This window comes from Hyperolius riggenbachi, chromosome 11 (genome assembly GCF_040937935.1).
Source record: "Hyperolius riggenbachi isolate aHypRig1 chromosome 11, aHypRig1.pri, whole genome shotgun sequence".
NCBI lineage: Eukaryota > Metazoa > Chordata > Amphibia > Anura > Hyperoliidae > Hyperolius > Hyperolius riggenbachi.
Window position 1 is genome coordinate 135,871,528 of NC_090656.1, and position 25,529 is coordinate 135,897,056.

At 44.8% G+C, this 25,529-nt stretch overlaps 1 protein-coding gene across 6 annotated transcripts in view; it reads right to left on the reverse strand.

The window, feature by feature from the left end:
• LOC137538339 (solute carrier family 22 member 6-A-like) overlaps window positions 1-25,529 on the reverse strand; it is a 275,461-nt gene that overhangs the window by 37,869 nt on the left and 212,063 nt on the right. For all 6 annotated transcript variants that reach the window (XM_068260441.1, XM_068260438.1, XM_068260439.1 and 3 more), the window contains one exon: window positions 14,200-14,368. In XM_068260441.1, the coding sequence (XP_068116542.1) occupies window positions 14,200-14,368 (169 nt within the window). The remainder of the gene's footprint in view (window positions 1-14,199; window positions 14,369-25,529) is intronic.

A 25,529-nucleotide genomic window follows, 5' to 3' on the forward strand; every position in this document is an offset into this window, starting at 1 on the left:
ACAGATTTTCTTTAAGGATTTGTAGTGTCCTTGAGTTTAGGGGTGTCACAGTGGGTGTAAGCAGTGGGTCTTAAGGCAGGGAACACAATTGTCAGAATCAAATGTGCAACAACCTGGCCATTGATTTAATGGCCTCCTAAGAGATCGCACATTGTTCACTTTCCCTCACATTTGTGGTGATTGCCGCCATTTGAAATCAGACAGCCCGCTATAATAGAACGCGGAAAAGCCGCCGCGGGTACTGACAGCAAGGCGGCTGATTCCACGTCCAGCGCGGCGGTTTGCACGCAGCAGCGTGTGTCTGGTGTGGCTGGGTCTGTTAGTTCACACAGATTGAGGAATACGCGCGCGCGCTGGGAGGCAGAACCTTTATGACAACAAAGGAGGGATCAGCTGACCAGGTTGGTCAGCTGACCTCAGAGCAAGTGACTATTGGTTGATCATTGATGGGTGGCGCCGGAGAGCGCCGCTCTATATATAGTTACTGCTGGTCAGTCTCAGGTTGTCTGCCGTTGCGAACACTTACGTGAAAGCACTCAGACCTTAGTCAGATCCTACAGTGTGTTAGAACCAGGAGGACCTAGGAATTCACACTGAGCCAGATTACTTCTGTGTATCATTGTGTTATACTTCAGACTAGTTCCAGGTTGTCGAGACCACGGACCTCACACCCAAGATTAGGGACTCTGTGTTATCATTCTGTTATACTTCAGACTAGTTCCAGGGTGTGGAGACCACGGACCTCACACCCAGGATTAGGGAATCTGTGTTATCATTGTGTTAAACTTCAGACTAGTTCCAGGGTGTTGAGACCACGGACCTCACACCCAAGATTAGGGACTCTGTATTATCTTTGTGTTATGCTCCAGACTAGTTCCAAGGTGTCGAGACCACGGACCTCACACTCAAGACTAGGGATACTGTGTTCCATCATATTATACTCCAGACTAGTTCCAGGGTGTTGAAACCACGGACCTCACACCCAAGACTAGGCATTAATTTGATATCTGTTATGACCTATTGCATTTCTGACTATCCCTCTGCTTTCTGATTCGGTACCTATGCATATCTGATTATCTGTTGCCAACCCTGCCTGCCTTTGGATACCGAATCAGCCTTCTGATTACTGTTGCACCAAACACTCACACTATATAGGTGTCCAGAGGTTAGTTATACTTGGATTATCGGTGATTCTGCAGATCATCAATAATCGGGTATATATCTGTATTCTTGGTGATACTGCAGATCACCAATAATCAGATTCTCTCTGTGTGCTGACACCGATCGTTACACCCGCTTTCCCAGTGCTAATGCATTTCATCACAATCGGAAAATCAAATGAGCTGTCAGCTTTACTATGCCCCTCTTTGTCATCTCAAAATAATGGGAGGTTCTGATGATGAGAGGGATGTGGGGTTGTTTGTTTTTAGCAAGTGCCTGGATCCTATGGGGTGGTCGTGTATATAATGAGCTGCTCTACAGCACTGCATTGTTGCTATAGGGTTTTACACTTTTTATGCCTTTTAATGTCCTCTGTAATACGCTGTAGTCAGAAGATGAATGAGACCTAGTAGGACAGTAAAAAGCATAAAAAGTACACTTCAAATGAGCTCTACTACTTCTGATTTGATAATTACTGTATTCATGCCATGTGCAATACTATGGAGCAGCTCACCATACACCACCCCATAAAGTGGAACAATGACGGAAGAGACAGTGGACACAAATTCATGTCAGTGACATAGGGACCTTGCAGGCTACATGGGCCTGGAGGAAGCCCCGGTAAGTTCAGATTTCCACTTTAATGCACTGCTCAGGGTCCCTTTAAAGTGTGCCTGAGATTGCAATCATGGGTGTATTTATGCTTGCCTTCCTCCAGCCCTATGTGGTGCATGGGCTCCCTCACTGTCTTCTCCGGCCGCTCGGTTCACTTGTTCTCCCACCCAATTGTGGCCAGTTCTGTGCTTCTGCGCATGCACGGACTGGTCACGTGCACACCCCTGCTGCGCTCCCGTACCTGGGATAGTTCTGCGTCTGTGCATTACTACCTGGGAGCGTGACACAGAGTGTGGGTGACTGTAATGATCTGCTCAGCTGCCTGTGCAGGCAGGCAGCTTTTTGACCATTGTTCAGGTCTGCATTCTGCAGGTCTCTGGAAGAGAGACCTTTTGTCAGTTTTTCAGTTTGCTGCTGCTGAGGAATTTGCATACGTTTGTCATGCAAATTGCCTAGCCACATCCCTTGTAGGCCTGCTCTATATATACCATGTGATATCACAGACCTTCGCTGGTCACAAGGATTCTTCCTGTGAAACACTCTGGAGAGTGTCAGCCTTGCTCATTGTTTGAATATTAGTTTAGAGTAATTCCTGGGACTGCACTCGGCAGGTTTCCCTAGTGCAGTTAGGATTGCATATCTGTTTTGTCTGTCTGTTGCGATTGTCCTGTCCCTGCGGTGGTCGACAGGAAGTCGTTCTGATCTTTGTTCTTGGAGTATAGCTGGAGCAGCGGTTGCTACCAGCTATCTCCTCTATCTGTCTTGCCTGGATCGCACTCGCCTAGCGCTAGTGCTGTGGATCCGTCTGATCTCCATCTCTCTGTCTCCCTGGATCGCACTGGCCTCTTTTCGCTAGTGCTGTGGATCCGTCTGATCTCCATCTCTCTGTCTCCCTGGATCGCACTGGCCTCTTTTCGCTGGTGCTGTGGATCCTATCTCTCGCCTGTTCCTTTTTTCGTGTGTCTGTCTTGTCTGCTACGAACGCTTGCTGGAGGTAACCGTTAAGCAAGCGCTCGCGTCCTCTGTTTTATGTTTGTCTGTCGGTGGTTAGTTAGGCGTGTTTGTCTCTATTGTGCTTATCACGTGGGGACCGCGCATGGACGCGTGCACTGTTGCGAATGAGTGCGGTGTTCGCGTTTAGCTAGTGTTTGTTATTTTCCGTATCTCCTCATTGTGTGATTTGCTGTGCCTTTGCTACTCTCGTGCTCTGTCTTGCTGTGGCCTTGTGTCACGTCTGGCGATCGCACCTCTCGCAATCACGTTCCTGCTTCATATCTGCTGTGGTGTGTGCACCGTCGCGGGTGTGCGACTAGTTTGGTGCACACACTTACAATCTGTCTCTGTGCTCATTCTCAATCGCCTCTCTTGCGATTGCGTTTCTTCCCTTCGGTAGGGCAGAGGAGCTGTTCCTCTGCACTCCACAGCTCCACCTGCCGATAGGAATTTCCCTCTACAGGTGCATTGCACCTTCTGCTGGGTTTTCTCAAATTACACGCTTGTGGAGGATTTCCGCAGTGTCAGCGCACGTCTTGTGCGCTGATCACGGAGAGAATCCCACAATCGTTACAGTGACTAAGCCGTGCATGCACTGAAGAGCATGGCCAGACTGGGGGGGGGGGGAAATATCTGGCTAATACGGGGGGCTACCTCTGACTACTTAACACTTAGGGGATCCACTACATACCATTATTCATGGATATATTATTCATTTTCTGTGCCACAGTGGGCCCCACCAGCTATCCGCTGTGCCCCGCCAAAATTGTGTACCTAGAGCCGCCACTGGGCAAGGGAGGCAGAATAGAGCAGCGTGGAGAGAGATGGAGCAGGGCTCTGAAGAGTGACATCAGCGCTGGAACACGGAGCTGGTGAGTAAGCCGCCAGCATATGCTACTGGGGGAACCTAGTCCTAACTATCCTAGGGGCACCTACTCCTAGCTATCTATCCTGAGGGCACCAACTCCTAGTTATCTATCCTGTGGGCTCCTGCACCTCTCTAACTATCCTGAGGGCACTTACACCTAGCTATGTATCCTGAGGGCACCTACTCCTAGCTATGTATCCTGAGGGCACCTACTCCTAGTTATGTATCCTGCAGGCACCTACACCTTGCTACCTATCCTGAGGGCACCTACTCCTGGCTACCTGTACTGAGGGCACCTACACCATGCTACCTATACTGAGTGCACCTATACCTGGCTACCTACCTATACTGAGTCTGAGGGTGTTTTATTTGGGGGGGGTCGGGGAGTGTATGATGCATCATGGAGATCTAAGCATTTGGCATGACGTGTCACGACTTCAAGAAAGTTAGGAACCACTTGTGAGAAAATGCGGAAAAGCCTCCGCATGTACTGACAGCAAGGTGGCTGGCTCCGCGTCCAGCGCGGCGGTTTGTATGCAGCAGCATGCGTCTGATACTATGATAGATCGCGGAAAAGCTGCCGCATGTACTGGCAGCAAGGCGGCTGTTTCCGCGTCTAACACGGCGGTTTGCACGCAGCAGTGTGTGTCTGGTGTGGCTGGCTCTGTTAGTGCACCTGGATGGAGAGCTACGCGCGCGGCTGCCAGAAGTCAGGACCTTTATGCCAGCTGGAGATGGATCAGCTGATCAGGACGATCAGCTGATTCCTGCTGGACACCTGGTTGGCTGAGTGGCTCGGGCTGGGCGGCAGAGTCCTGCAACTAGCTTGCTTGCCAGTTGCTGGTTGTCTGCCATTGCGATCACTACGTGGAAGCATTCAGACCTAGTCAGATCCTCAGTGTGTTTGAACCAGGTGGACCTGGGAATACACACTTAGCCAGATTATTTGAATTGTATTCTGTTTATGATTTAGCTAGTTCCAGGGTGTAGAGACCAAGGACCTCACACCCAGCTTAGAGAACTGTGTTATCATCTGTGTTATACCTTGAGTTAGTTACGGGGTGTGGAGACCAAGGACCTCACACCCAGCTTAGGGAATTGTGTTATCATCTGTGTTGTGCCTCGAGCTAGTTCCGGGGTGTGGAGACCAGGGACCTCACATCCAGCTTAGGGAACTGTTATCATCTGTGTTGTGCTTCAGACTAGTTCCAGGGTGCTGAGACTACGGACCTCACACTCAGCTTAGGGAATTGTATTATCTTCGGACTAGTTCCGGGGTGCTGAGACCGGGGACCTCACACCCAGAATAGGCATTGTTGATTTATGTTATGACTTATAGCTTTTCTGACTACTCCTCTGTCTTCTGATTCGGTACCTCGTATATCTGATATTCCATTGCCAGACCCTGCTTGACTTGGATACCGAATCAGCCTTCTGTCTTTGTACTTTATCTGTCAGTGTGTTGCGGACACGGCGTGCACGACCTCGAGAGCTATCTCTCCCCTTAAAGAGATAGTCTCCAGATCAGATAGTGACATCCATCTTAGGTGTCACCCTCTCCTAGGCCCTTCCCGTCTCCAGTCTGACTCCTTCCCTTGGAGAGCCTCAGGCTGCTGGAAGGTTCCTGTGTTCCCAGAGCGTTGTCTCTGTACTGTATATCGCCTGCTCAGCAGGCACATTACTCAAAGTATTATTGTTACACTAAACACTCACATATCCATAGGTGTCCAGAGGTTAGCAATATATCTGATTATCGGTGATACTGCAGATCATCAATAATCGGGTATATATCTGCATTCTTGGTGATACTGCAGATCACCAATAATCAGATTCTCTCTGCGTGCTGACACCAGTCGTTACACCACTGTTGTAAATGGTGGCGGTGATGGGGTAGCTAGTGGGCAGGCACAGCAGCCAGTGTGTGGGGCCCAGGCCTGATGTGTGAGGGGCCCCAAAATTTCTGATGGTGGCCCTGCTGGCAGGTGATGTCAGTGGAAGGAGATGCTGCTTGCTTTTTTGGCACTTGGAAACAGCTGTTAACAGTAAAAAAGCTGTTATTTCCCACAATGCAATAAGGTTCACAGACAAGAAACTGTCCTCATATTTCCTGTGGGAGGGGTTTCACCACAATATCAGCCATACAGAGCCCCCTGATGATCCGTTTGTGAAAAGTAATAGATTTCTCATGTAAAAGGGGGTGTCAGCTACTGATTGGGATGAAGTTCAATTCTCGGTCACGGTTTCTCTTTAAAGAATCTCTGTAGAATTTTCACCTGAGAAACTGATTTAATTTTGATAATATTAGATCTTTCTTTCAACAGTCTGTTGTGAAAAGCTGCTGACATTAACCATTTCAGCTAATGAATGTAACAAGTCAGTGGATACCTTTGGATAGTCTTCAACTCGTGACAACAAAATTAAAAAAAAAAAGTATACCACTCTATCCTGGCATCCTGCGTCTGTGCGGCCCTTCGTTCATTGTCCAGATGATGTCTGTGCCTCAGTTTACTCTGTGCAGATATACATTGTGTGTATAAAGACCTGAAAAAGGATCTATCGACCTGAAACAAATCAATGTTTTTGCCTACTTTAAAACTATTAATCTGTTTATATCGCTCCATATGCTTATTCTTGCCTGTGGATTAATCTACACTTTGAGGATTTTTTTGTATATCTTTTTGCACTTGGAACATTAAAATGAAAAAATCATTGTTACTTCTTGATTTACTGATATTTTTTCTTGATCTTTATATTCTTGTTGTGTATTATATGCTATAGAGGTGAATGTGGTACACCAATAAGGATAAAGGATATATTTTTTGATCTCCCAAATAACAATATTACCATGACCCCTATCTTGCCGACTCCGAGCTTTCCTACGATTGTGAATGATGGACAGCTGATTTTTGTGAATGATTCCTGGTTTGCTGACTTTGAGATTAACTTCAATCATTATTGACCAATATCTGACATCTGTATACAACTCTAATCTGTGTAACTACAGTGTATTAGTAGCCTGAACCAATGTCTAGTGGGAACTAGTAGTACCATTGCCTTATGGATTTCAGTCCCTATACGTCCTTGCGCATTAAACTGTACCCGAGGCAACACGTGACATAATGAGATAAATATATGTATGGAAAGTACACAATATATTATTAACCAGGCTGTATTACTTGTTTTATTTTGCTGCCTGAAAGAGTTTTTCTAGGCATGGAAGTAACAGCTTCTGTCTTGTCGGTACTTTGTCGGCAATATTTACATTGTAAATGTTTAAGTATAAAAGAAAACCATGGGATACTTTAAAAAGTCATTTTTAGGAAGAGGATAAATATAATTTTTATCTCATCAGTTTATTTTACCTTGGGTTCACTTTAAGGCCTGTGTGTAACCGTAGTCAGGCAGACCGTACCTGTCTCCCGTTTAAGCGGGGACGCACCACACATGATGAAGCTTGTGTAGGTAGATTGGGGCATAGGGACAGATATAAGGTGGTGGATCTGCTCGTCCTTACATCTTTACTGTTGAAATAAAGATGTCCCCAGACTTGGAGGTTGATGACTAGTCCCTACTGTTTTATATGGAAGCAGTTCATCTTTGTGACATTCTCTTCTCATATTCTCATTGCAAGTTAAAAAATGTGTGTTCAGAGGAAACAAAAGAGGTAAGCGATCAGGCCTGCTTGCTAGACTGAGAGCTGCTCCACATAAAACCTCTCTTCTTAGCGCACTATTTACAAATGTGAGATCCCTCACAAATAAAATAGATAAACCCTGACTGGTGTAACGATTGTGGAACTTCCTCCGTGACCAGCGCACAACGCGTGCGCTGATACGGCGGAAATCCTCCACAAGCGTATAATTGCAGGAACCCAGCAAAAGGTGCTACGCACCCGTAGAGGGAAATTCCTGTCGGCAGATGGCACTGAGGAGTGCAGAGGAACCTATCCTCTGTACCTCCACAAATGCCAGACAGGAATTGTACGAAGCACAGAACGCAATCGCAAGAGAAGCGATTGCAAATAAGAACGAGCAAAGGGACAGGTTGTATGTGTGTACGCCAATCTAGTCGCCACCCCGCGACAGCGCACACACAACAGCAGATACGAAACAGAAACGCAACCGCAAGAAAGGCGATTGCCAAAAGTGACACAAGGCAGATCAGAACAGAATACGAGGGTAGCAAAGGCACAGCAAATCATACAATGAGGAGATACGGAAAATAACAAACGCTAACTGAAGGCGAACACCGCACTCATTCGCAACAGTGCACGCGTTCATGCGCGGTATCCACGTGATAAGCACAATAGAGACAAGCACGCCTAACTAACCATCGACAGACAAACATGTAACAGAGGACACGAGCGCTTGCTTAACGGTTACCTCACCGAGCCTCCAGCAAACGTTCGTAGCAGACAAGACAGACACACGAAAACAGGGACAAGCTAGAGATAGGATCCACAGCACTAGCGAGCGTGGCTAGCGCGATCCAGGAAGACAGAACAGAAGGATCCACAGTACTAGCGCAGGATGCTAGTGCGATCCAGGTACAGAGTAGCAGAACAGAAGGATCCACAGCACTAGCGCTAGGCGAGTGTGATCCAGGCAGACAGAGTAGCAGAACAGAAGGATCCACAGCACTAGCACAGGATGCTAGTGCGATCCAGGAAGGCAGAACAGAAGGATCCACAGCACTAGCGGAAAGTGGCTAGCACGATCCAAGGAGACAGAACAGAAGGATCCACAGCACTAGCGCAGGATGCTAGTGGGATCCAGGTGAGACAGATCAGAAGAGATAGCTGGTAGCAACCGCTGCACCAGCTATACTCCAAGAACAGAGATCAGAACGATTTCCTGTCGACCACCGCTGGGACAGGACAATCGCAACAGAACAAACAAAACAGATAAGCAATCCTAACTGCACTAAGGAAACATGCCCAGTGCAGTTTCCAGGGATTACTCTAAGCTGATCTTCAAACAAAGAGCAAGGCTGACACTCCTCCAGGAGTGTTACACAGGACTAAATCCTTATGACCAGCCAAGCATTGTGGGAAACACATAGTACTTATAGTACACGCCTCCAATGAATGTGGCCAGGCAATTTGCATGACAACGTATGCAAATTCCTCAGCAAGCACAAGCTGCAAAACTGACAGAAGCTCTTCTTTCCAGAGTCCTGCAGCATGCAAACCTAAACAATGGTCAAAAAGCTGCTGAGCAGATCATTACAACTGGATATCTCCACGTATAAAACTATGAGATATTGTTGCCTTTTGATTCTTTCGGAGACATGGCTGCATTACCAGACACTGCAGTTGAGCTTGCAGATCGCATGCTCCACCTTGCTGATCGAACACATTGTTCTGATAAGAAAACAGGTGGAGGACTATGTATCTATATCAATAATGCTTGGTGCACTAACCATAATCAACAAGTCTTGTTCTCCAGATGTGGAATCTAATGCTGGGGTATTGACCATTTAACCTACCCTGGGAACATATAGTTATTATTATGGCAGTGTACATTACACCTCAGACCAATATAAAGTCAGCAAATGAACAGCTGTTTGATGTCATCAGTAAGCAACAGAACTCACAACCTGATGCAATTTTCATCATTGCTGGGAATCTTAACCAAGCAAGTCTTATGCTGGGAATAATAGTAGGGGAAGAACAAAGTGCTGATCATATAAAGTTAGCTCTAGTGTCAAGTAAGAAAAAAATTAAAGAAAAAATGGAACTTGACACTAGAGCTAACTTTATATGATCAGCAATTTGTTCTTCCCCCTACTACTTCCAACACGCATGACTACTGTTTACAAATTATAATACTGCATAACACTTTGTCCCTACCCACTCAGCAATAAATTGACCAATTCCCCTCTTCCTTTTTTTTCCTACACACGGAACCATATCCGATGCTTAGAGATTTACACCCCCATAGCACCTTAATCTGTTACTATAGTCACTTACACTAATGCATATATATCTGATATAGTCTTCCTTGAAATACGTAGGTCTGATTTAGCCATTTTTGTCTCTGATTTTCAGCCATATACTATCATTTATTGCCTGATGAAGCGGGGTTAAACCTGTGACACGTGTTGCAACTTTGTTTTGGAGTATGTCAATAAATGTATGTCTGTTCTGAAATTGACAGTTTTTGTGTCTGCTTCTGGGATGTATATCCACCACTGCCTCCTTAGTAATTTTTAAGAATTTTAGTATATTTTATCCTTTTGGCACCTCTGTTTGCTTTATAACACTATCGAGTCCACCCTGGGTGGAGGGGTGACATACCCCCCTTCTTTCTTTGATTTACAGAGAGCGACTTCTTAATCCTGAGTGGGGACAGGTCTAATCTCCCCACCTGCATTTATAGTGGTTACCTAGGAGGTAACCCCGGCTTGTGAGTGTATTTCTACTTACTTTCAGAATTCCCTTTACCAGTACTAATTACACTATATTGGGCTCTCGGTTTCCTTTTCTGTATGAACTGGAGACATGTACTTCCGCTGTATTGTCATATGTTAATTTCTGTGTGGATACCCTCACTGTCAACAAAAGAATTACTGTTTACCCAAATGAGAAACCATGGATGACCACAGGACTTAAGGAATTTATAAGGAATAGGAACACAGCTTTTAACCACTTGAGCCTAACTGGACCAAAATTTTCGTCCAGTTAGGCTGCGCCCACTCCCGCGGGTCGCGCGCGCTCCCGTGCCCCCCCCCCCTGTGCCCATAAACGTTCCCGCGCCCCCCCCCCCACACACACACACACACACACACATAAAAGTTTTAATAAAAAATAAAATAAAAAATTACAATAATAAAAAAAAAACATAAATAGTTACCTAACAGTGAACTTTTTAAATATTCATGTCAAAGGAGTATATCAATATGATTTATTAAATGATGGGCTTCTAAATAGTGATGGATGCAAATTGAAAAAATGCACCTTTATTTCCAAATTAAATATCGGCGCCATACATTGTGATAGGGACATAATTTAAATGGTGTAATAAGCCGGAGAAATTGGTTAATAAAGTACATAGGTTTTAATTATGGTGGCATGCATTAATTTTAAACTATAATGGCCAAAAGATGAGCAATAATTATTTTTTTCCATTTCTTTCTTAATATTCCTGTTAAAATGGATTTAGAATAAATTAATTCTCAGCAAAATGTATCACCCACAGAAAGCCTAATTGGTGGCGGAAAAAACAAGATATAGATTAATTAATTGTGATGAGTAGTGATAAAGTTATTGGCAAATGAATGGTAGGTGAAAGTTGCTCAGATGTAAAAAAAATCTCAACCCTGTAGGCTGAAGTGGTTAAACTAGGAGACATGGAAGCTTATTGTGCATCCAGAGCCAGTCTAAAAAAAGGCATCTGATATGCAAAACTTAAGTACAAACAATTAAACTTAAGTACAAACAAAACTTAAGTACAAAGAATTGAGGAAAATTTTAAACAATGAAAACCCCAAAGAGGATGTGACAAAGCATTCAACTATTCATAGATTACAAAATGAAGAATGGCACACGATACACACTGGCCAATAACACCCCCAGCCTAGCAGAGTAACTTAACAACTTCCTTACTAGATTTGTAGAAGACATAAATCAGTCAACTTTAGGCCCACTACAGACTTACAGCCTTTAGTCTTTCATATACATGAAGTAAAGCAGGCAATCACCAACCAGGAAAGCTGCAGGCCCTGATGGTGTGTATGGACGTGTGCTGCAGGCCTGTGCTGGCCAACTAGCAGAAGTTTTTACACAAATATTCAACCTCCCTCTCTCTCTCTCCTTGGGTGTAGTTTCCTCATGCTTTAAATCCACAACCTTTGCACCAGTTCCAAAAAAACTAGGGTAACTTGTATTAATGACTATTGACCAGTTGCTCTAACCCTGTCATTGCCAACTGCTTTGAACAAATGGTAGCCACACACATCAAAGCCTCCATCCCAGCAAATCTAAATCAACACCAGTTTGCCTGCCAAACAAATAGATCAACTGAGGTTGCTATCTGTGTAGCTCTCCATATTGCCCTCTCACACCTAGATAAGCCCAACACCTATGTTAGGATATCTATCCAGCTGACCAACAAACTCCATGCATTAGGCCTTGCTCCCTCCATATGTAGCTGGTTATTGGACTTTCTTACCAATTGCCCTCATGCTGTCAGGTTAGGAAAACACACATCCTCCACCCTTACCCTGAGCACTGGCAAGCCACAGGGCTGTGTACTAAGTCCTCTCCTCTAAGCACTTTTCACCCATGACTGTCAGCCTATCCATACCTCAAACATAATTGTTAAGTTTGCAGATGATACGACTGTCATTGGGCTTATATTAGACAAGAAAGAAGCTGCATACAGAGAAGAAGTTAGGAACCTGACTGCATGCTGCGACATTAAAGTGAACCGAGCATCATTTTTAATACCCAGGGCAGCTCTATAGCAAATTAAAAATGCATTCTAAAAATGTGGTTTATTATTAAAAAAAACTTTCATTTTACCTCATTTTTTACATCTAAAGGTTAAATTAGCCACTTTGTCCTGAGCAGGAGATGGTGGAAGACAGATAAGAAATCACCTCATTAGACTTAATTGACCACAAACAAACCTCTATTGTACTTCAAACAGAAAACATCAGTTACAGTTGAAGAATTTCACACCTAGCCTGGATAATAGCAGTTGTAAAATAGCAGGGGAGTGAGCTTCTGAACAATGGCAGCCCTTGCAGCTATTTGAAGCCAGGAGCTGCTTGGATCCCTTTAACAACCTAATATTAAATACAAAAAAAAGACCCAAGAAGTTATTCTGGACTTTAGGACCACCAAAATGACCAATCACATACTGATATTGATCAATGCAGAGGCTGTGGAGAGAGTTTCTAGCTTTAAGTTTTTGTGAGTCACAATCACAGAGAACCTGTCCTGGGCTAACAATTCTTTAGCTGTAACTGGCAAAGCACTACAATGCCCCTACTTTTGAGAAAACTAAGGAGCACTAACCTTCCCCGGAAATTGCTGGTTAATATCTACAGATGCTTTATAGAAAGCAATTTGACCTATTGCATGATGGCCTGGTACAACAGCTGCAACAAGGTTGCTAGAGAAGCCCTGCAGCGAGTTATTAAAACAGCAGAAGTCATTATCGGCACTGAAGTATCATCACTGAAAATCTTGTATAAGATTCACTGTATGAGAAGGGTCAGAAACATTATCAAGGACAACACTCACCCTGGAAACGCCTTGTTTTAGCTCCTTCCATCAGGTACATGTTTTAGATCAATCCACTTACAGACAGACTGAAAACCAGCTTTTTCCCATCTGCCATAAACCTGATAAAATCTGAATCCTTTCTGAAATAATTATTACTGTGTACAAATGGTTTAAATATTTGAAACGACACCAGAATACTGCGCTGATATACACTCAGGTGTGTTACTAATGGTGGTGCGCTGCTTAGATAAACTAATACAATACACATAAAGATTAAGCTGCGCTCAAATGTCCTAGTACACAGTCCTTTCAGTTAAAAAGGTGCTCAGCAATGTGCAAATCTACACAGGTCTATGTCCTCTTCTATCGCAGGTGCAGTAGACTCCACTTCAGTGAGAAAACCACCACCACACCCCAAGCAGTGGCCACTCACCGTTAAGATATGACCCTCTGTCAGATGGGTCTTTAGCGCCTATGGGGTCATCTGGCCGCCCCCTGCTATATACGGACAAGTAGATCTTTTGCTTCCTCTGTGTCTAGTCTACATCACCTTAGATAAAACAAGGCAAAGCTCCCATAGCGTAAAACCATAAAATCAATTTTATTATAAAAAAGATGTACACTTACAAACCAAGCCGTGGAGAATCGCACAGAGTTTTAGTGGGCTCTACCCCAAACGTTGGCCGCCGGGTCGGCTGAATGGCGCTGTCTCCTAGGCCTCCCTCCTGGCTCTCACGTCCCTCTCCACGGTGGCTAAAACTAACCGCGTATGCTTGACTAGTTTCGTCGTGTAAAACGACTCATCAGGAGCTTTGCCTTGTTTTATCTGAGGTGATGTGGACTAGACACAGAGGAAGCAAAAGATCTACTTGTCCGTATATAGCAGGGGGCGGCCAGATGACCCCTTAGGCGCTAAAGACCCATCTGACAGAGGGTCATATCTTAACGGTGAGTGGCCACTGCTTGGGGTGTGGTGGTGGTTTTCTCACTGAAGTGGAGTCTACTGCACCTGCGATAGAAGAGGACATAGACCTGTGTAGATTTGCACATTGCTGAGCACCTTTTTAACTGAAAGGACTGTGTACTAGGACATTTGAGCGCAGCTTAATCTTTATGTGTAAATATTTGAAACACCTGGTATACTTGTATAATTCTTCTATTTCTACCTTTGTTACTATCACTATGTTCCATATATGCACTGTGGGGCTGTCATGAAAAGTAATTTTGTTGTGTTACACAAGGACAATACAGTGCTTAAATTTTGCATCAATCATTAATGGTATCAATACTGCTAATCTATTAAATTAATCTTTTTTTATTGCCAACCTACCAAACGAGTGTGAAAAAGATGAAGAAAGGTACAGACAGTGTCAGCTGCAGCCAGCGCCAGTTGGTTACCAAATATGCTACTCCTGCCAAGATGACCTGACCAGCAGTGGAACAGATACCTTGGAATACTGATACTGTGGGGCGATGTCTTTTTGGGGTCCACTCCATTGCTGAAAAAAAAATAAACAAAAAATGTATAAATAAAAACAGCAGTTTGCCAAGATACCAAGGAAAGTGAATTGAATCTTTGAAGCACACCTGAAGTAAGAGGAATATGAAGTCTGACATATTTATCTCCTTTTAAAGAGAACCTGTAATGAAAAAAAAACCTCTGGGAGATACTCACTTCGGGAGGGGGAATCCACAGGGTCCCAATGAACCTTCCCCGACCTCTGAAGCTTAGAGGAATCCAGCACTGGCTCCCCCAAAACCTCCCCCCGACAAGCTTGACAAGGGATGATATATTTACCTCTCCCTGATCCTGCACAGGTGCACTAGCGGCTTTTCGTTCGGGTAAGGCGGAAATAGCCGAACCTGATCATATCTGCTGTACTGCGCAGGCGCAAAGGACTCGTGCCTGCACATTAGAGCGGATTCGATCGGGTTCAGCTATTTCTGCCTTGTGCACCTGCGCAGGATCGCGGTAGGTAAATATTTACATCGCCACTCTCCAGGGGTCCTGGCAATTGAACGGAGGAGGACCAGGGAAGCCTAGTTAGGATCCCATGGCTTCCCCTCCCGAGGTAAGCATCCCCCAGAGGGTTTTTTTTCCGTTACAGATTTTCTTTAAATAATGCAAATTGTCTGACTGCCCTGCTGATCCTCTGCCTGTAATATTTTTACCCTGAACATCCATGCAGAACAGGTGTTTCTGACTGAAGTCTGACTGGATTAGTTGCATGCTTGGTGTGTGTGATTCAGACACTGCTGCAGCCAAAGAGATCTGCAGGACAGCCAGGAAATTGGCATTGTTTAACCACTTAACAACCTCTGCCACGCTTATCTACGCCCCTTTAAAATTCACCTGAGTCACAGGGGCGTAGATAGGCAACTCCTGTTTATTTTCCTGCTGTGCGCGATCGCGTTCGCGTGCGCGTTCGCGTCCGCGTTCGCGTGCACGCGGACGTGCATACGCGTTGGGCACCCGCTGGTCTGTGATTGGCTGATGTGAACATGTGTTCACAAAGCCAATGACAGTGCTTATTCATGCAGAATGTGTGTAAACATTGTATCAGTCACTATGCTGTTACAGTTACTGAGATCACTCGTGAGAGGATCTCAGATAACTAACACAGCATTAGTGACTGATCAGCATCAGTGAGGTTTTTTTTTAATAAATTATACCCCCATTAAGCCCATTAACCCTTGCCTCCCTTAAATGTGAAAATTGCTGTGGTTTTTAGGTGAAAAACCCCGTGGTAGAGAAGTGGTTAAATAAAACAAATATGGCAGCCTCCATATAACTCACTTCAGGTGTATTTTAGGTGTTTTTTTTTTATTGTATGTCATTGCTGTTCCACTGCAAATAAGGCAGTGGAACAGCAGTGGAATGTTGCCAATGCTCTCCTGAAAAATAACCAAAAGTCAAAACAATTCTGTTGGACTAAAGAAACACCGCTGATTACATGACAGGGCAATAAAGTTCTATTATTTATTTTGTTTTGCAGCTGATCAAATCATTCAGAAATTCAGCTCATAAATAAAAAATATAAGACTCCAGGAAAGTTATACTTACCATTAGTACTAAACGTACAATAAATTATACAGTATTTCATAAGCGTAATTAATCATTGAATAGTTACAATTAATACATTAATCACAACGTGGTTAATAATTGCACTTAAAATGTGACTTTACGGCAGGTGGTAAGAAAACTGGAAGAAAAGTAGAGCCGTCAACCGCAGTTGCATTAGCTCTACTTTTGCTATAATTTTCTTTGCAGCTGTCTTGATAGATCAGCCCCATAGTATTCATACCATAGTATGTATGGTGTAGCTTTGTATAATAACACTTAGTACTAGGATACAGCTTCCTATTCTTATTTTCCCAGTTTCCTTTCTTGGCAGGAATAAAGTGAGTTAAACATATTGTCATGAAATAATAATAGCATAAGGAATGCTACATTTCTCTATACTTCTGGAAATGAAGATGCACACCACAAGGGAGTTCTTGCATTATTCCAAAACATTTTGAGGTTTGTGTGACTGCATTACATTAGAAGTAAAAGCATTCATTATTTGGCTTTTCTAAGCCGTGATGTGGACTTGAAAAAGGCCTCGTTTGGTTGAAACATTGTTCCTTTCATTTACAGTTAGACACTGTAAAGAAGAGAAATCTGTTAGTATCAAAATGTTCTGTTGTTATTTATACAAACCTATTCTTTTTATTAACCTTCTTCAAAGCAGGTTGGGAGTAAAGAGTGTAAGGGCAGTACAGGACTGCTGCTATAGAAGATCTACCACCAAAAATATGCCCTAGCATAATTTTTCAGGATTTTTGAGGACGCTCGAAATACAAGCCCTACTCCAAAAATAAGCCCTAGTTACAATTCCTAAAAAGGTCAATTTGAATAGTGTCCAGTCAGCTATGGTATACATGTAAAAAAATAAAATGAACTGGCAATACAATGCAGCAGGACAAGTAGACCCTTCACCAAGGAAAGCAGAACCCACAAAAGAATCACACTCAAAATACCCCATGAGTGTTGGCAAGTGCTGCGCTCTCAGTGAATGTAGATGGCTGTACATGGAAAAAGGAAATATTCACAGGAAAATCACTATTTCTGAGTTTAAAGAGTCATGATGATTTTCCAGAATGTAATGATATGACTATATTTAAAGAAATATAGATTTGTTTCCGTTATTGTTCAAGAATAAATGTAAATTGTTGTTCATGGATAAAAAAAAAAGACCTTCTAAAATAAGCCCTAACGCATCTTTTGGAGCAGAAATTAATGTAAGATGCTGTCTTATTTTCGGGGAAACACAGTATTTAAAAATAAGTCCTGATCATAATTTATGCAGCAGTACAACCATATTATAGACCACTAGTTGACCTAAGCCCATTCCAAAATGGGCTCTAGATCGCTGCCACATCACCGCTACCACGGCATGTCAGTGTGCATGCGTACGTACTCATTCGCCATGCGCACGCACCCGTCCGCCCGCGCACATGCCAGTTTGAATGTGATGTCTTATTTATGTATCAAATGAGTAACTGTTTGGCAAGTTGGACGCTTACCTTGGATCCATCTCACGGATATTCACATAGCTCCTATTACTTGTGTATTCATGCACTTCTGTGTATCTCACTTGCACTCTGTTACATAATTATTGTAAAAATGTGCAGGTTATGTTGGGATGGCACAGCTGTCAAGCTCACAATTGATCCAATCTGTTTCCTTTGGAAAAACCTATATACATTTTTATGTTGTGCTTTTCACAGATTTCTGTTATGCTCCTTTGATCTTCTCAATAAAGAGATGTTTAAAAGCTAAACATGATTTCATTGTAATTTGTAAGTAGCTTACAATTACCAAAACTGACAGCTCGGAGTCGGGCTGCGCTATGGCAACATATGGCAACAGTACTCTCTTTGAAGTACAGATTGATAACCTCTATCTAGATTCTGAAACTGAACTTATCTGTAATATATATTAACAATAAAGAAACAAAAGAGAGAGAAAGAAAAAAAGAAAATTAAAGGAATACTTAAGTCAGCTAAAAAAAATGACTTTTACTCACCCGGGGCTCTCCTCAGCCCCCTGCAGCAGAACGGTGCCCTCTCCGTGTCCCTCCGATGCGCCTGGACTCGCTGCGGCCACTTCCGGTTTGGCCGTCACCGGCCGACAGGCTGGGAACGCGGCTGATTAGCCGCGTTTCCGGCCGCAATAGCGCCCTCTATAATGCTATTGCGGCCGGGTACGCGGCTAATAAGCTGCGTTCCCAGCCTGTCAGCCTGTGATGGCCAAACCGGAAGTGGCCACCGGCGAGTCCAGGCGCATCGGAGGGACACGGCGAGGGCACCGTTCAGCTGCAGGGGGCCGAGGAGAGCCCCGGGTGAGTAAAAGTCATTTTTTTTAGCTGACTTAAGTATTCCTTTAAGTAGCCAAAGAATGATGCAATCATTATGCAACATAAAGAGAGCTTCACCAAAGCATATTTCTTTAGATTTGTTGGAGGAAATCTACCTGGCTTATTTTTGTGAGAAAAATTGTATCGGCCCATTGTCCATAAACTGAGTAAATGGCAGGAGACATGGTTTATTATTAACACCTCCCTTTATTCAAATGAGTGGCATCAAACTTTGTCACTCCTATCTCCCTGGTTCTATTAGAAACACTGAGGAATAATTGTGTGTTTTAAATGCACATAAAAATAAGGTAAGCAAATCAAAACATACTTTCTATTTATCCTTGCAATATCCATTTTTAATAACAATAAAAGTTGAATTTCCCTTGAAGTTATTTTGCTGTTACTTGGGACCAGTGACATAGGGATCATCAGAGCAGCCATAGCGGCTACTATGTGTTCTCTAGCCAAGGGGTGCCTGGTGGAAATGCCTGGTGGTGAAAGGAGGTCTGTGGTGGACCCTGAGATGCAGAGTAAACAAGCGAAGTAGAGGGGAGACATTAACCCACCTCTCTAGGCTTCACCGGCGATTTTCTTTCTGCAGGCAATCCCTTCTGTATGACTACAGCATTGGATGGTCAGTGGAGCCTGGGAAGGTGAGATAAATTCTCTCCAACACTTCACTCACGTTACACTGCATGGGGAGGAGGGGTCACATAAAGGCAGGCTATACTGAGGGGCCTTTTGGCTTCTTATACTGGGGGGAGGACTTATACTCTAGGGGCCCTCAGGCTAGCTTTACTGGGGGAGATATTGAATTAGCAGTGTGCTAATTTTGGCCGCCTATACTTGGGGCTCCACTGGCTACTTGTACTAAGAGAGTGACCAGTACTGGGGGAAGTGCTATTTTTGGCTAAATATACTGGTGGGTGGGGGCATCTTTGGCTTCCTATACGGAGGGGGCTACCTATAATGGAAGGCAGATCCTACTCCAAACTACCTACATGGGGGCCCCTATGGCTACCTATACAGAGGGGGCTATATTACTTTGATGGCTACACATACTTGAAGCCCCCTCGGCTACCTATATTAAGGTGGCAACATTAGTGTGGGGGGGGGGAATCTGGCTACCTATACTGGGGAACTAGCCTTGCTTCTTATACTGAGGAGGCTACCTATACTGGAAGGGCTATATTACTGGGGGGTGGGCTACTTCAGGCTACCTATCTATACTGGGAACCTAGCCTTGCTTCTTATACTGAGGAGGCTATCTATACTGGAAGGGGGATGGGGTACTTCTTGCTTTCTATTCTGTGAGGGCTATATTACTGGAGGGGGGGGGCTACTTCAGGCTACCTATACTGGGAGTACCTCTGGTTAGTTTTCCTACGAAGGCTAATTATACTGGGGGACTACTTTAGGCTACCTATAGTGGGGGGCTAGCTATACTTAGGGGGCTACTTCTGGCACCATATACTGAGGTCTACCTAATACCGGGTGCCTCTCTGGTGACCAACAACTTGGGGTTCCTAATTTTTTGGTCCCTGCTGGGACATCTCTGGTTACTTATATCCAGGGGCGTAGCAATAGGGGGTGCAGAGGTAGCAACCGCATCGGGGCCCTTGGGCCAGAGGGGCCCCGAAGGGCCCTCCCTTAACTACAGAATTAGCTCTCTATTGGTCCTATGCTCATAATAATGACTTCTGTAGATACTTTGAATAGTGGTAATCATTAACAAACTGTTCCCCATCCCCTTCTTGCACCTCTGACACTGTAGTTGCCATTGGCAGATTTTGGAGGGCCGTCAAAATTGTTATGTATAGAGTGCTTGGGGGGCCCCATTGTAAAACTTGCATCGGGGCCCACAGCTCCTTAGCTACGCCACTGCTTATATCACCTCTGGATACCTATACTGGGAGTCACTTCTGGAGACTGGGGGATGCTACCTAATACTGGGGGTCCCTCTATCATGGGGGGCTATCTATACTGGTGAATACTAAATACTGGCTACCAGTACTGGAATGGTGGACTACCTATACTTGGGCCCACTTTATACTGAATGCACCTATGACTTCCCATACTGGGGAATACCTACGACTGGGGAAACTCTGGCTACCTAGCTGGGGGCACTTCTGTTTACCTGTACTGAGCGGCTACCTAATACTGAGGGGCACCTCTAATTACAAATACTGAAGGCTGCCGGAATCTGGGCAGCATATCTGGCTACCAATACCGGGGGCTGCCTAATACTGGGGGGCACCTCTGGCTAACTAAAACTGGAGTGTGTAGGGGGTAAGGGGCACAAAGATGCCTTATCCTTTTTTTTGGGGGGGGGGGGGCTCCGCCAAAATGTTGTTATGGAACTCCATAGTTTTTAGCTACACCCCTGCATGTGACATTATAGAATGTAAATTTGCATACTCCTTGAAAACATTAAAACAATAGTGTTCACACTGTCTTATTGTGGTCAGATCTGTTGCTAAAGTCATAGCTAAATAAGCAGAATAGTTGACTTTACAGCCAGTGCATATATGTATCTAAAACAGTCAATTTTCTTTTCTAGCTTAACTGCTACACAGTGGTATCGCTAGGCTGAAACATTTTGATCTTGTGCCCTGATTATTAGCAGTGCTCCCCTGATCCTTCTGTGTAATGAAATTGTACCACATGAGACCTCATATTTGTGTGACTGCAGTATGAGAGAAACCTTAAAGGTAAGTAGAGTGTTTTTATTTACATTTTATGTGCTCTTGGACACCATGGATTTGAATGGTCAACCTTCCTAATAATGGTTTTGGGCTGATGGACACCTTTAAGGGGCCCATACACCTAACGATTTTCCTGCCGATATATAGCAGATTCGATCACTGTGATCGAATCTGCTGTAAAATCGTTGCGGAAACGCTGACAGAACGATTGATTTCCGTCCGAAATCAATCGTTCCCGTTGTTCCGTCCGTGTGTAAGATTTTGCTCGATCGCCGGCGGGTCGGGAGTGCGTCGATAGCGGCGTTCGAATGCCCAACAACCGACGCAATACAGCGGCAATACATTACCTGATCCGGCCGGCTCGAGTCCCCGCTCTCTCCGCTGTCCTCTTCTCCGCGCTGGGCTCCGAGTCCGGCTGGCTTTACTGAACGTCCTGTCCCGGCAGGAAGTTTAAGCAGTAGAGCGTCCTCTACTGTTTAAACTTCCCCCGGACAGGAAGTACAGTGAAGCCAGCCGGACTCGGAGCCCAGCGCGGAGAAGAGGACAGCGGAGACCAGGGGACTCGCGCCAGCCGGAGCAGGTAATGTGTGCAGGGGGGGGGGGAGGGGGATGCGGTGGCAGCTCCACAGATTGTTGTCGGTTTCATGCTGAAATCGATTCACAATCTGTTTGCAGTAAAGGCAGCCATGCGATGTCTCTCTGATCAGATTCGATCAGAGAGGGATCTATCTGTTGGTCGATCTGATGACAAATCGACCAGTGTATGGCCACCTTTAGAGAGGGATCATCCCAAAACCATTATTAGGAAGGTTGCCCATTCAAATCCCTGGTGTCAATGGGCACAGGTAAATAAAAACACTGTATTCACCTTCTTGATTGTACAATCTTACCAATGAGGGGGTAGGGGGGAATCTGTCTAATGATAATTTTGGATGATATTATTACTATTATTTCGCACTTGTATAGCTCTGACATCTTCCACAGTGCTCTTACTTGTGGCTTCACAATCTAAAACCCCACTAGTCATATTTCCATTGTAGTCCAGGGCCAATTTACGGGAAAGCTTATTAACATAGTGAGATGGCAGGATTTATTGGAGAAGACCCTGATGCTGGGAAAGATGCAGGGCAAAAGGAGGAGGGGGCAGCAGATAATGAGATGGCCAGATAGTTTCATGGAAGCAACAAACATGAGCTTGGACAAACTTTAAGAGGCAGTAGTGGATACATGGGCCTGGCTTGCTCTGGTCCATGGGGTTGTAAAGAGTTTGACTCAACTGAATAGCACATGAACAATAGTTAACTTACCTGTAGTTTTTGGGATGTCTGCCTAATTATGATTTGGAATGGGCTCTACCTAGTTATGTTCTGTGTAATTGTGTTTTCTTGTAGGGGATGCATTGCCTCATTTTTGTAAGTTAAATGTTTCATAATTACTTGTTTAAGGGCACTTTTCTTATTGCGTTTGGGGAGCAAACTCTGCCTAATTCTGTTGAATGGCGGACACACTGCTGAGTTATTTATTTTGAGGAACATACTGCCTTATTGTTGTGTGGGGGATCTGCCTGCTTGAATCTAAGACGGTTGTTGTGGAAAATGTTTGTGTTGTTATTAGGTCCTTAACCTTAACCTGCTGGGCGGTCTGGACGAGCACAGCTCGTCCAGTACCGCCGGAGGCTGCCGCTCAGGCCCTGCTGGGCCGATTTGGCTGAAATAAAAAGCAGCACACGCAGCCGGCACTTTGCCAGCCGCGTGTGCTGCCTGATCGCCGCCGCTCTGCGGCGATTCGCCGCGAGCAGCGGCGAAAGAGGGCCCCCCTAGCCGCCTGAGCCCTGCGCAGCCGGAACAAAAAGTTCCGGCCAGCGCTAAGGGCTGGATCGGAGGCGGCTGACGTCACGACGTCGGCTGACGTCGATGACGTCACTCCGCTCGTCGCTATGGCGACGATATAAGCAAAACAAGGAAGGCCGCTCATTGCGGCCTTCCTTGTTTATTCTGGGCGCCGGAGGCGATCGGAAGATCGCCTCCGGAGCGCCCTCTAGTGGGCTTTCATGCAGCCAACTTTCAGTTGGCTGCATGAAATAGTTTTTTTTTTATTAAAAAAAAACCCTCCCGCAGCCTGCCTGGCGATCTTAAAGAGAATCTGTATTGTTAAAATCGCACAAAAGTAAACATACCAGTGCGTTAGGGGACATCTCCTATTACCCTCTGTCACAATTTCGCCGCTCCTCGCCGCATTAAAAGTGGTTAAAAACAGTTTTAAAAAGTTTGTTTATAAACAAACAAAATGGCCACCAAAACAGGAAGTAGGTTGATGTACAGTATGTCCACACATAGAAAATACATCCATACACAAGCAGGCTGTATACAGCATTCCTTTTGAATCTCAAGAGATCATTTGTGTGTTTCTTTCCCCCTGCAGCTATCTTCCACTGAAGTGTCAGGCTGTTTCTTACTGCAGAGTGCAGACAGCTCTGCCTGTATGTAATTCATCAGTATGTGAAAGCCCAGTTAGCTCAGAGGAGGATTTATCCAGCTTGTAAAAGATAAGAGAGAAGAGAGAAGCTGCTCTAATCTAAATAACACACAGCAGTGTGCAGAGAGGGGCCTGGAGGGGGAGTTCATAGCAGAACCACAACACTGAAGAACTTGGCAGCCTTCCAGACACAGGCCTGACAAGTCTGACAAGAGAGAGATAAGTTGATTTATTACAGAGATGGTGATAGTAGAAAGTGCTGCAGTAAGCCAGAGCACATTAGAATAGCTTTTGGAACTTGTAGGATGATAAAAAACAGGATGCAATTTTTGTTACGGAGTCTCTTTAATAGAACGCCAGGATACTGCAGCCGAAAGGCTGCTGAGAGATAAAAACTGCAATGTGTAGGGAAAGAAAAGTACATACTCACCGCTCCCCTCGCTCCCTGCCGTCGGGTCCCGCTCGTCAGCCACTGCTCCCGGGACTGGCCGACTCTCCTGACCCCTGACCCGGACATACTGCGCCGCGCATGCGCAGTATGTCCTGTAATCTTCGCTTCTGGCGTCGCATCATGACGCCAGAAGTACGGACACTCCCCCGCCTCCTGCGTGTGCGCTCCAGCGGCTCCACTTGCCCCACACCCTGATCACCTGCGGCGCCCACACCCTGATCACCTCGCCAGTGCATTGCTTGCATCTATTCCCCCCTCTAATCACACCTTGAGACACCCATCAATCACCTCCTGTCACCCCCTAGCACACCTACCCATCAGATCAGGCCCCAATTTGCCCCGTGTGGGCTCCTGATCACTCGGCCAAACCCTCAGACCCCCTTCCGATCACCTCCCCAGTGCATTGATTGCATCTATTTTCCCCTCTAACCACCCCCTGAGACACCCATCAATCACCTCCTGTCACCCCCCTAGCACTCCTATCCATCAGATCAGGCCCAATACAACCTGTCATCTAAAAGGCCACCCTGCTTATGACCGGTTCCACAAAATTCGCCCCCTCATAGACCACCTGTCATCAAAATTTGCAGATGCTTATACCCCTGAACAGTCATTTTGAGACATTTGGTTTCCAGACTACTCACGGTTTTGGGCCTGTAAAATGCCAGGGCGGTATAGGAACCCCACAAGTGACCCCATTTTAGAAAAAAAAGACACCCCAAGGTATTCTGTTAGGTGTATGACGAGTTCATAGAAGATTTTATTTTTTGTCAAAAGTTAGCGGAAATTAATTTTTATTGTTTTTTTTTCACAAAGTGTCATTTTTCACTAACTTGTGACAAAAAATAAAATCTTCTATGAACTCGCCATACACCTAACGGAATACCTTGGGGTGTCTTCTTTCTAAAATGGGGTCACTTGTGGGGTTCCTATACTGCCCTGGCATTTTAGGGGCCCTAAACCGCGAGGAGTAGTCTAGAAAACAAATGCTTCAAAATGACCTGTGAATAGGACGTTGGGCCCCTTAGCGCACCTAGGCTGCAAAAAAGTGTCACACATGTGGTACCGCCGTACTCAGGAAAAGTAGTATAATGTGTTTTGGGGTGTATTTTTACACATACCCATGCTGGGTGGGAGAAATTTCTATGTAAATGGACAATTGTGTGTAAAAAAATCAAACAATTGTCATTTACAGAGATATTTCTCCCACTTAGCATGGGTATGTGTAAAAATACACCCCAAAACGCATTATACTACTTCTCCTGAGTACAGCGGTACCACATGTGTGGCACTTTTTTACACCCTAAGTACGCTAAGGGGCCCAAAGTCCAATGAGTACCTTTAGGATTTCACAGGTCATTTTGCGACATTTGGTTTCAAGACTACTCCTCAGGGTTTAGGGCCCCTAAAATGCCAGGGCAGTATAGGAACCCCACAAATGACCCCATTTTAGAAAGAAGACACCCCAAGGTATTCCGTTAGGAGTATGGTGAGTTCATAGAAGTTTTTATTTTTTGTCACAAGTTAGCGGAAAATGACACTTTGTGAAAAAAAACTATTAAAATCAATTTCCGCTAACTTGTGACAAAAAAATAAAAACTTCTATGAACTCACCATACTCCTAACG